The following is a 13,066-nucleotide window of genomic DNA, read 5'->3' as shown; positions in this document are numbered from 1 at the left end:
ATGCAGATCACGTCAGTCTGGACACCACTTTGCGTACTGAAATTGACAATTTCGTCTCTGCGGAAGCCACTGTTCAGCAAGTGTCAAACCCCAGTGGAACGGTCTCGACTGCGGTCTTGGCGAGCCAAAGTTCAATATTGATCTGACAGCATTCACGGGCTCCTGGGGAAGACCACAACGGGGTATATGCGCTCCATCTCTCCTGTCGGAGCCTTTTCTGATGGTCTACAGACGGACCGGCCCTTCGCGCCACCGCCATGATTTTCATATGCCTAATTGGCTCGTCGCTAACGACAACACCTCCTACGTATCCAGCACCTTGTGGCCCGTCATCGAGCTTGATCTGGGATATGTCGTCACCTATTGGAACCAAACGGGGTATGGATATGTTCCATTGTCATGATTGCATGCCACTGAAAGTCGGCGTAGCTTTGACTTGTGGGAGGAAGTCTCTTCTTCGTCATTCTTTACCAGTGCTGTCCAACATCGCTCACTGCGAGAGGGCGCCACGCTAGCTACTGCCCTGGGGGATACCACTCTTGCTACTCAATATAGCACCCAGGCAGACAATATTTTGTGTTTCATACAGGTAATGGACTCTTTCGAATCCCTCCATTACAAGGAAGACTGACGTTGATGGACAGTCGTACTGGAACCCCACTAGCCTCTTCATGACAGCCAACACTGGCGGCGGTCGTTCCGGAAAAGATGCCAATACGGCTTTGGCTTCCATTCATACCTTTGACCCCTCGGCTGGATGTGATGCCGTTACCTTCCAACCTTGCTCTGACAAAGCATTATCGAGTTTGAAAGTGTACATTGATGCTTTCCGGTCGATCTACACTATCAATATTGGTATTGCTTCAAATGCGGCTGTCGCTACCGGCAGGTATCCAGAAGATTCGTATCAGGGAGGAAACGTCAGTTTCCATACTTTTTCTCAGTTTTTGCCAAATCGCTCATTGTCATCCATTAGCCTTGGTATCTGACAACAGCTGCGGTTGCGGAACAACTCTACGATGCAATAATTGTCTGGAAGCAGACAGGATCCATCGAAGTCACCTCCACGTCCATAGCCTTCTTCACTCAATTCTCCTCTTCAATCACAACAGGCGTGTACGACTCGTCCACCACGACATACAGCGACTTGCTGACTGCGGTTCAAACGTTTGCTGATGGTTTCTTGGCTATCAATGCCCAATATACACCTTCGGACGGTGGGCTTGCCGAGCAGTTCAGCAGGAGCGATGGGTCGCCTTTGAGCGCTGTAGATTTGACGTGGAGCTATGCAGCAACACTGACAGCGTTTGGCGCCAGGGCAGGCGTGGCACCTGCTTCATGGGGTGCGAGTGGGCTGACGGTGCCATCTTCTTGCTCCACTAGCTCAGGCGGTGGCGGCGGCAGCACAGTGAGTATTACATTCAACGAAGTTGCTACGACGGTTTGGGGAGGTGAGTGATTCACTTCTTATCCGACCACCTCTAAGTCGTATGTCATTACTTAGAAAATATTTACTTGACCGGGTCGATTGATGCTCTGCAAGACTGGTCTACGAGTACCGCGCTTTTGCTGAACACTGATAATTACCCTACTTGGAGCAGTGAGTCTTCCTAACTTTCATTCGATGCTTTGATGGTGCTCATGTTTCCTGTCAGTTACACTGGACCTACCGGCGTCAACTACCTTCCAGTACAAGTTCATTCGCATCTACAACGGTGTGGTAACTTGGGAGTCTGACCCCAACAGAGAATTCACCACTCCAGCTTCGGGATCGGACATTATTAATGACACGTGGCGTTGATAACTTGAATATTGTGCTGGATGATACTACATATCAAAATCGTGTAGGAATACCTGTAAACAACTGAGCAACTAAAAGATGCTTTTCCTTGGCTTTTCCTGTTGTGGAAAATATCGGAATTGGTCGGACCGATTTTGCCGGCGCCCAGAGTGATGACGTATGACGGCTTACCTCTTCACGACATAACATTCAACAACTCTCCTGTATCTCTTCCACGACTACTCACTAATCTTAGCCTCGACCGTACTTTCGTTATAAATCGCAATGTCTATGCTAGACAAGTTCAAGAAAGGAGCGCAGAAGGCAGGCATCCAAGCAACGGCCTTTGTGCAAGCGAGTTCAACAAAGGTAGCCAGCGGGTCAAGGGACTTTGTGCACGGGTTCAGCCTTCCTGGAGAGGCAGAGAAAGCGGCAAAGATTCTTGATAGCTTTTTGGGTGCGTCGTACTCAATGCTTGCTGCGCCCGTACTAACTTGGTCTCGGCGTTAGCTGATCCCGAACGACCAGAGTCGGCGCTAAACTCGATTCCAAAGGCTGTTCTACACGGTGCACGGGGTGCGTACCCATATCATCTGACTTGCTAAGAATTACCCTTTTATGTTGTTCTGTTATTATAGGGCTGGCTATCTTCCAAGTCATAAAGGCAGGCTTCGTCTTCTCAGGGAAAGCCGGCTCAGGCCTCGTCATTGCAGCGCCTCCCAGATGGTTCATGGTCCGCACCCTCGTGCATCGCAACTGGGGGCCTGGGCTGGGGCCTCCAGATAGGCGCCGACATCACCGATTTCGTCGTCGTGCTCAACAGCGAAGACGCCGTTCGTGCGTTCTCAATCGGCGGCAATGTAACCATCGGTGGAAATATCAGCGCTGCTGCGGGACCCATCGGAACGGGAGGAAGCGTTCAAGCGTCATTGGCGCACCCGGCACCTATGTTCTCGTATTCCAAGTCGAAGGGTGCGTTGGTTGGTATGTTTATCGCGACTGTTGCTTACAGGGTGCATAGGTCTATTTGCGGGGCTATCACTTGAGGGAACCGTCCTCATCGAGCGCAAGGATGCTAATCGTGAATTCTATGGCTCACCGGTGCCTGCTCGGGACATTCTCGGTGGCCGTGTCCCTCCACCCGAGGTAGCCTCCAAACTTTATGAGATCATTGAAGCTGCGGAGGGACTAGATGAGTCGGGGTTACCTAGAAGCAGCCTATGTACCCACCGCTACTGGAGACCATATCCAGATGAACAGGGATGGAAACCATACTGGTCTTCGATGCTGACGGTCACTGAATTCATTATTCGATGGTGGGCCTACCTGGATCCTGACAGTGTAGAGAGAACCGCCAACTTTCTTTATGAGTTTTCTCATTTTAAAGCCTCCATATTCACATCGATATCCCCATTTCTAGTGCTAATCATTCTCCACTTGTACAACCTGATTAATGAACAGGATATTTATCTGCCAAAACGGATCAATTAGGCCGTTTAGATGGATGGTAAGATCACATAGCATAACTTTAAGGTCCGTAAGATATCATTTGATAAGATCCCCGTAGCTGCGTATTAGACTGACGACATACGTAGTAGTCCAAAGGCTTTAGGTAAATAAATATATAGCTAGCAGCTCGTACATAATCTATATCCCTTACACATTGCCGCTCAAGCGAGCAGTGACGAAGTCGGAATGCGCTGCAATCCATTAGAATTTACCGGTAAAGAGAAAACTGCTAAACATACCCTCAGTCGGGTCGGTCGTGGACAGGAGTTGGATGTAAGGATCTCCACGGTTGCTTATATCACTTCCATTACCTACGAAGTCTCCAAAGTTGAAGACGGCGTAAACATTGCGAACTATGATACTGACTTTCAGTACCAAGCATGAATAACTAGCGCATTACTCACGGAACGACATTCCGAGAATCATATCGTACGTTGCACCCGACGCCGAAGAAAAGATAGGTTGAAAACTGTGTATTTAACGTCAAGGACGATAAAGTGCTTGGGTGCAGTGTGTACGCACCGAGCCAATGCACGACGACTGGTTTTTTGAGTTCACAAGGTCGGTTAATCCCCATAGAGATGGATCCCTAGGGAAGTTGTTAGCTGCGTGCTGATAGAGAGAACAAGAAACCATACATCGTAGCATCCAGGGGATGTATATGGTAGCTATTACCGCTAAATTTGAATGTAATGTTTACTTCTTCATCGCAAGGTACAATCCATACATCGCCAACGCCTGTTATATTAACTTGGTATTCTGCACCAGAGAAGCGACTGTATATCGCATCCGCAACAGATCTGATTCAACAAGTAAATTTATCAGACTTTTCCCTGAAGATAAACCATATTCACGTACTTAGGTACCAGGTTCAATGAAGTACCACTGTCTACAACGACAGTCGCCTGCTTTGAGTTCGATGTCCCATCCACCTCGGTGGTGATAGATACTGGCTGTCCGTCTGGTCCTAATAAGCCGTCCTGGTCTAATAGGACCTGGAAATGCTGAACGGCGGGGTAGTCGCGAGCAGTGAGTCTGGTGACCTCGAGTTTCGGTTCACTCTCGACATGACTATATCCGTCTAAAAGCTCTCCGATTGATATCTCACCGGGAAAGACATCGGCTGGATCTACAACATGAGCCATTGATTACCGAGAGGGACGATCGATCACGTACCTTCAGCGCGTCCCAGAAGCACCGTCAAATAGTTTGGTGTTGATGTGTTTTGCAGAAATATACGGTCCAGCACCGCGTAATCCGGCTGAGGTATTCAATGTATTGTAGATGTTGGACCCGGATGTCGGTACCAAGGCCTATCAGTCCTATTCCTTCCTCATGGTCATCGTCTGGCGTGACTTCCACTGTACTTCTGGGTAAAAAAATTTCAATCGTAGGAAATAACATGACATACTGAATGCTTGATCCCGTACGGTGTATCTGGCAAATTCAAGAGTTGAAGTTTTTATGGGCCCTGGTAGCAGTAAGGACGGGGACTTGGACTACTGAACAGGTGATACTCGCCTTTCGCTTCACCAATACCATAGATGAGCTCAGAGTTCGCCCCAGTGTCGACACTATCCGTAATACTACCTGCAACCCACAAGTCTGAACTAAGACAGCCATGAGTACGGAGAAAAGGTACTATAGGGGTAGTAACCTACCTCCCGGTATCGACAAGCACTGAAAAGACTTCCCCACCAAGCGTCAAGTTCGTATAATAGCGTAAATCCGCAATATTGATCAAGGTAGAGGTCCCATTGATGTTTCCCCGTCGTAGGAGTTCATGTCGAGTTTGAACATCGTGTCGGCCTTCAATCTTCAGTTGCAATCCAGAGGAGTAGGCAGCAAGGCATAACAAGGCAAGAACGCCGTAGTGGCCATAGTGATGAGGAGACGAGGATGATAGTCGCTTGTTTTTATCCTCCTGGTGTCCCTATAAACATTCTGATGAAACGACAAGAAGTAAAGTAGAGGAAATGGCAGTGCGTGGCAACGTTGCGAAAAGAAATAGGATATAAACCAGAAGGACACAGAAGAAGTCACCAGGCAGTGTAGTGAAGCGGGAGTTACAAGCGGCTGTACATCAGCATCATGCCCCACAATAACTTCCGACGTTCAACTTTTTGACGCTTGCTATAGAGGAAGTCGCCTGCTCAGGAGGTAAAGAACGAAAGAGCAGTTAAACAAGTTATGTTTCCCTTTTTTCCCTCGTCTTTTCTGTAAATAACGTAGTCGTGTGAAATCACTACGCCATTTAGCATCGCAAAAACGGTAATGGAATTATGCACTAGAATTCTACCTTTCGTAGAGCCGCTGGGTGGAATAGCACAGCAATCATGATGAGTACTAGTGGCACAGTTCTGAATGGTCAGATGGTCAGCGTCCCGCGTTCATGCTTCTTCGCCCATAAAAATGAGTGTTGGAGGTTACCATAGGTTTTCATCCATGATATTAGAGAGACAAGAATACACGCTTGGTTTCGAAGCGAGCTAAAGGAAGATGATGGTGAGTGGAAGACCTATACTTAGTAACCGATCGTCTCGATGATCGTGCTCTTGGCGCTCTGGTGCAACAATTAGGGATGTCCACCATACCCGTACACGAGTACTTAACGCGTACGGGCGACCCGTAACCGTACCGTAATGGTCTTTTTTTGAACGCTCGACGGTATAGTACGGCCGTAAAACGGTGATACGGGCGATACTGCCAACGCCCTACCCAGTTGTGGTATAAATTGTACCGGGTGAGGTGTAAGGAATGGAAAATTCCTTGGAACAGTACTCCCACACTGATCACCTTTCAAAGCAACCTCAACTACTGTGAAACCTTCTAAATGCCAGTGGGGCGGTGAGACTTTCGCACCTCCTCTCGAGGTAGCCTCCAAGCTTTATGAAAACATTGAAGCAGCGGAGGGAATAAATAGAGATCACACCCAGATGTACTGGGCTGGAAACCATTGGTTTCGACGCTGATGGTCATTATTCGACGGTTGGTCCTATCCGGATCATGGTGGAGAAAGAACTGCAACATTCTGTAGTTTCCTCGTTTTCCATGCCTCCATATTGACGTCCGAGATATCTCCGTTTTTAATGCTATCCATCTCCACCTGGTTAATAAACAGGATATAAACAGATAAAAAATTAGGCCGTTCAGATGGGTGGTAAGATTGCATAGCATATATAAGGTCCGTAAGGCATTATTTGATGAGATCCTCGTATTGCGTCGACGGCACACGTAGCAGTTCAAAGATGCAGATAAGCAAGTATTAATAAATTACAAACTTAGCGCTAGCGGTCCGTACCCAACTCATATCCCTTACACATTACTTGCCGCTCAAGCTAGCAGCGACGAAATCGGAATGCGCTGCGATGCATTAGAATTCATCGGTAAATGATAGACCGCGAAACTTGCCTTCAATAGGGTCAGTCGTAGATAGGAATTGAAGGTAAGGATCTCCACGATTGCTTGTATCATTTCCACCAGCTACGAAGTCTCCAAAGTTGAAGGCGGCGTAAACATTGCGAACTATGATACTGACTTTCAGTACCAAGCATGCATAACTAGCGCATTACTCACGGAACGACATTCCAAGAATCATATCATACGTTTTCCCTGACGCCGAAGAACTGATTGGTTGAAACTATTGATATATAACATCAAGGACGGTAAAATGCTTGAGAGCAGTTTGTACGTACCGAGCCTATGCACAACGGTTGATTTTTTGAATTCACAAGGCCGGTGTATCCTAATATAGATGGATCCCTAGAAAGTTAGCCGCGTACTGACAGAGAGAACAAGAAACCATACATCGTAGCGCCCAGGGGATGTATATGGATGCTATTACCGCCGAACTTGAATATAATGTTTATTTCTGCGCCACAAGGTACAATCCAGAATTCGCCGTTTTCTGCTGTAGTAAGGTACTCAGCGCCAAAGAAGCGACTGTATATTGCATCCGCAACAGTTCTGATTCAGCAGATAAATTTACCAGACTTTCCCTTGAAGATAGACCATATTCACGTACCGGGGTACTTGGCTCAACGAAAAACCACAGTCTATGACGACAGTAGCCTGTTTTGAATTCGATGACCTATCCACCTTGGTGGTGATAGATACTGGCTGTCCGTCTAGTCCTAGTAAGCCATCCTGGTCTAATAGGACCTGGAAATGCTGAACAGCGGTGTAGTCGTTGACAGGGACTTTGGTGACCTCTAGTCTCGGTTGACTCTCGACATGACTATAACCGTCTAAAAGCTCTCCGATTAATATCTCACCGGAAACGACCTCGGCAGGATCTACGCCAATATGAGTCATTGATTAGCAAGAAGGACGATCAATCACGTACCTTCGGTACGTCCCAGAAGCACCGTCAGGTAGTTTGGGGTTGATGTGTTTTGCAGAAATATACGGTCCAGCACCGCGAATCCGGCTGAGGTATTCAATGTATTGTAGATGTTGGACCCGGATGTCGGTCCAAGGCCTATCACTCCTTTTCCTTTCTTGTTGTCAGTGTCGGGCGTGACTTCCACTATACTTCTGGGTAAGAAAATTTCAATCGTAGGAAATAGCATGACATACTGAACGCTTGATCCCGTACGGTGTATCTAGAAAATTCAAGAGTTGAAGTTTTTATGGGCCCTGGTAGCAGTAAGAACGGAGACTTGGACTAACGAACAGGTGATACTCGCCTTTCGCTCCACCAATAGCATATGTGACCCCAGAAGTCGCGCCAGTGTCGATGCTATCCATAACACTGCCTGCAACCTACAAGTCTGCACTAAGACGACAATGAGTACAGAGAGAACGTCCTACAAAGGTAGTAACCTACCTTCCAGTATCGACAAGCGCTGAAAAGACTTCCCTACCAAGTTTCAATGTCGTACAATAGTTCATATCTGCAGTATCGCTCAAGGCAGAGGTCCCGGTAATGTTTCCTCGTCGTAGGAGTTCATGTCGAGTATTAAGATTGCGTCGGCCTTCAATCTTCAGTTCCAATCCAGAGGAGTAGGCAGTAAGGTACAGAAAGGTCAAGAACGCCGTCGTAGTAGCTATGGTCGTAGTAGAGAGACGTGGATACTCGTCGCTTGGCCTTATCCTCCTGATGCCGCCATTATAAACCCCGGAAAGCAAAGTAAAGGAAAATGGTAGTGCGCGGAAAGACATGATACACTTGCGGGAATGATGACAGATATGAACCAGAAGGATACGGACGAGGTCAGCGGGCACTGTAGCAGCGAAGCGGGAGCTGCAAGCGGCTGTACTTCGACACCACCTCCCAAGACAACTTCCGATACCTAACCTGACGCCCACCGGTGAAAGCGCTCGCCCTAGAGGGAGCCGCTTGATCACGAGATGGGGAAGGAAAGGGTAGTTAGACAAATTATGTTTCTCTTTTTTCATCTTTTCCGTATGAAGCAGGGTGATATGAAGACACGACACCATTTAGCACCACAAAAAGAGTAATAGAATTATGCACGAGAAATCTACCTTTCGTAGAGCTGCAAAGTAGAATAGCATAGCAATGAGTAGTGGCACTGTCCTAAACAGTCGTAGCATACCTGCCGGATGCCTCAGTGTCTTCGCCCATAACGACACGTTTTCGCCAATATAGATCTTCATGTTGGAGTATGCTGTTCAGCTCAGATAAGCGGGACTCCGGGATTAGCAGGGAACCCTCGCAAACGCGCGAGGGGCTCCATTACAAGGTATCCTACTTTATATACTAATGCTAAATTTAGAAAATATACTACGGAAAGGAGGGGTGGCCGTCGGAAGCGCGGCGCATTTGGTATTTCAACACTTCACCGTCATCAGCTAGGGTGGTAAAGAGACAAGAATAGGCGTTTGATTTCACTGCCCTGGTATTTTTATAAAAAATTCAGCGGGAGCGAACTAAAGGAAAATGGCGGTGCAAGACTGAGACCTATCCTTAGCAATAGTCTATTGTTTAACGCGGGGGGGTTGCCGTTCAAGGGCGTTATGACAAAGCCTTACATAATTTGATGGCAGTCAATTTTGAGTAACCGTGCACTTCCCTTCCTTCCGCTCGTATCTGGCACGCCAGGCGCGTCCGTTTGTCCCTTCGCTCACTACCAGAGCCATTCATGGCATCTTCTTATCGTTGGCAACACCCTCATGGTCTGGAAATACTTCAAGGCATTGTCAAAAGGCTTGTTCCGTCGTGGAAAGATGGACTCACTGACATCCAAGCACTGGCTGTTTCCCGGATTCTCGGTGGCGAAGACGTCCTGCTGTGCACCGCAACTGGTAGTGGAAAATCAGCTTCGTTTGCTATTCCGATTCTTGTACACCAAGAGCTCTCCCGAAATCCAACAGCCTATCCCAGATTTCGCTGTCGGAAACTTCCTGTAGGCATTGTGGTGACTCCGACGAATGGTTTAGCGGCAAATATTGTATGCATCCTGTCTCCTCTACCTATTAGTATCTCTTTAGTAATGATGATAGGTATCTGGACTGAAGGACTTCGGGATCAATGGCCTGGCTTATACCCATGAGACTCTGACAGAAACTCGCAAAGCTGGACTAGCCAACTGCTCAATACCAAAATTCTTCAAATCATCCCAGGTAATGAGGTGTGATTTCTTTGAGCGCTCGTTGGCTGAGGCTGCCAGCCGAACATGAAAATCAGGGTCAAGAGGATTGTTTTGAGTGAGTCGGCCAACCGCATTGTGAAGGTGGTTTCCGACAAGTTGGGTCGCCCAGCATGATAAGGCTGGTCGACAATGGCGAATATTAAAGGGATCATGAGTTCCAGAGTAGGACAGGTCACGTTCTGATCGATACTGGGACCGGAATGAAGGATTTGCTATACCGATGATTGTACATCAGAGTTACGACATGGATTGGCTTTTGCGAGGTTGCCCACTGAGAAAACGGGGTGCCATGCGACGGTGGAGATTTGAGCGGTTATCCTCGTCGCTACGTCTAGGAAAGTCCTTTAAGAATTCACAAGCAAAGTGCCCAAATGAATCGTAAAGTCGATTGATAGCTTCAAGCACTTCTTCCATCTTTTCATTAGGGCTACGCTTTTCCGAGCGAATACGAGGTTGTGAATGTTGAAAGGGTGACTGTAGAGGTATGCTTGTTGAGGGAACGAACCCAGGAAGTCGGTACTTTTCTGCGATGGCAGGATCAATGGGCGGAGGTATGGTTGGAATAGGAAGGGGTGGAGCAGCTCGACGATAAGGTCGGGGTGCCGATTGAGGTGTAGGAAGTGAAGGCGCCGAGTATAATGGAGCATTTTCGACACCATCGATGATATTTCTAAGGTATTCGGGTGATGAACGATTAAGTGGGGGCGGAATGACAGGAATGGGGGGGCGGGGGGCCTTTTCTAGACCATTTACGAGTGGTGGCAGACTCTTGAGGAGTCGTTTGATCCATCGATTAGGTATTCCGAGCTATTGACGCGTGAAAAATAGTGTTGGAGGCTCAAAGCAGATACCGGACGCGTCGTGGTGCAAGTAATTAACGAAATAGGTGTGATCACGTGCCATCAGATTTGTAATAACTGAGTTGAACGGTGGATGGCCTATTTAAGCAACAGACTCCATACACTCACTACAACCTCACCCCCACCGTAGTCGTGTATGTTGCGTCTGTCTACGAGAGACTACCTTAGCAACCGATCGTCTTGATCGTGCAATCAATGGTCCGATCGATGATCCATGTTGACCGCCGTTAGAGGCAATGCAAGGAGCATACTCTCGAATACAGGAAAATAGTATTTCTCTAGCGACTCGAAGAGATTGATATATTGAAGTGGGCGTCTCTGTTCGACAGGGTAGGAGCGGGTATCGCTCTGTTAATATGGTGACGGTATTCCCATTTTTAGCGCTACCACTTGCACAACCTGATTAATGAATTGGATATGTATCTGCCAAAATAAATCGATTTAGACCGTTTAGATGAATAGTAAGATTACAAAGTATGTAATTACAAGGTCCATAAGGTATGATCATCTAGAAGTACTTGTCCCAGAATCCGACTGTACCATTTGTGTGCGCCGCATGCTGTTCGATTCCCAACAACTTCATAACGAGGTTGTATACTTCTACATTCTGGAATGTGTTCATGACATAGGTGTCATCGGAGGTGGAGTGCCAACCCTTGTTGGGCCTGGATAAGAAACGAGCTGAGAGTGACCGGCCGTGATGCAACGCCTTCACAACAGCAGAGAAAGGGCCGTGCGCGACGAACATGGCGTGCATGGATGGTTCCTTGTTGTCGTATCCGTGGTTCTGAGAGACCAATTAGGTCGCGAAGCATCGACAAGTTAAATTACATACGCCTTTGGACATGCCGGTGTTACCCTCTGCCTTGGTTGTCAAAGAATATCCAATCTTGGGAACCACATATATAGGCGCAATTCTATCATTGTTGGCAAATGATACCTCTCTGGCATCGTTTCATGAGTGTAGACATCGAATTTCTCTGGATTTTCATCTGATGCCTTGAGGAGAAGCTCGAGATAGTGTGATGCATTGGCTTCCGGGTAAAACCTCAGTCCCATAGAGGGCCACCCGTCTTCATGTTGAATCATGGTAAGGCCCTCTTCGCCAATGATGTTGTCCATGTACACCAGCTCGGGGTGACTGGTGTCCGTCATCCCATGGTCGCTGACGAAGACGATGTCGACAATGTCAGTAAGATTACGTTGTTCAAGAGCAGTATGCAAGTCTTTTGCAAACGTATCCACTTGACCAAGGGTTTTCTGCCAAAGATCAGCAGCTAGAAAACATTGGATCGGGCGACTTACATTGACTGCTGCGGACATAGGTCCCGTTGCATGGCCGGCTTGGTCCAATGACGGTTCGTACCCTGGTTGGTTTGAGCACAAGGTAATGAGATAAAGAACAAACGTAATACCCATAATCAACTGAGGTCGTTCTTCGAAAGGAAGATCTATCCAAGCTAAGAGCTGTTCAAGCTTTTCAGCAAGAGGGACTCTATCCTGTGTATCGATGAGTTCGGGTATGAAGTAACAATAACGATGTGTTTACCCTCCAAGGAATAAAGTAGGTAGGAACGGCTCCAGAACTCGTCTTGGGCGGGCCCGGCCTAACACCATTGAACATGAAATCATAATCCGAACTCGTAGTCCCTTACCACATCAGATTTGCTGTGATGATTCCTGCCTTTCCAGCAGATTCCCACATCTACGACACAAATTCAGGCTTTCTGTAATACCAAGAGACTAGCAAGCTTACCGGTTCTCCAAACCACCAATCTGGTTTCCAAGACGATGCTTCCTGGTTGTATGGAACTCTTCATTACTTGCCGGATCCCAAAAATTCTTGTGTCACAATCAGCTATGGAAACGAATCCGCGAGTGAGGATACGTACTTAGCTACTATGCCGTGGGATCGGCCGTATAGACCAGTCCTAGGCTGCGGTCAGAGGGATAACGCGACCCTGCATTCGATGGTACCCCACCATCAAAGCCCACATGATTGCTGAAGACGAGGTCAGATATTTTTGGGTGCAGAGGAGCGTATTTGTAACTCCCGGGAACGTCAAATCTGTTCGGGTTAAGCACGGCAATTAGAGAAAGGCTATTTATCCAACGAATAGGAGGTTACCGGAAAAATCGGCTTCATGGCCTTGGCTCGCTCGTCCCTTCTTACTGATATCAAGGAGAATGAGGTGTCAGCCCTACGGTCGAGGTAGTCCGCCCTAATTCAAGCTTGTGAGTATCAGTTGGAGTCATACTACTACTGCCAAACGTACCGTAAGCCGTCTATAGATATAATGAGC

At 47.5% G+C, this 13,066-nt stretch overlaps 1 protein-coding gene across 1 annotated transcript; it reads left to right on the top strand.

The window, feature by feature from the left end:
• Positions 1–9,246: 9,246 nt before the first annotated feature.
• Positions 9,247–9,832, top strand: EV420DRAFT_1011510 (uncharacterized protein). Its single transcript, XM_060465312.1, has one exon. The coding sequence runs from the start codon at positions 9,394–9,396 to the stop codon at positions 9,802–9,804; it is 411 nt and encodes a 136-aa protein (XP_060321272.1). The 5' UTR covers positions 9,247–9,393; the 3' UTR covers positions 9,805–9,832.
• The last annotated feature ends 3,234 nt before the right edge of the window (positions 9,833–13,066 follow it).

The sequence above is a fragment of the Desarmillaria tabescens genome (assembly GCF_030435595.1).
Source record: "Desarmillaria tabescens strain CCBAS 213 chromosome Unknown EV420scaffold_554, whole genome shotgun sequence".
In the NCBI taxonomy this organism is placed as follows: Eukaryota; Fungi; Basidiomycota; class Agaricomycetes; order Agaricales; family Physalacriaceae; genus Desarmillaria; species Desarmillaria tabescens.
The sequence above is the reverse complement of the archived record's forward strand: the minus strand, read 5'-3'. Positions and strand labels throughout refer to the sequence as shown.

Coding starts and splice junctions, on each gene's coding strand:
- EV420DRAFT_1011510 (XM_060465312.1), top strand. CDS start 9,394: ATGGCATCTTCTTATCGTTGGCAACACCCTCATGGTCTGGAAATACTT.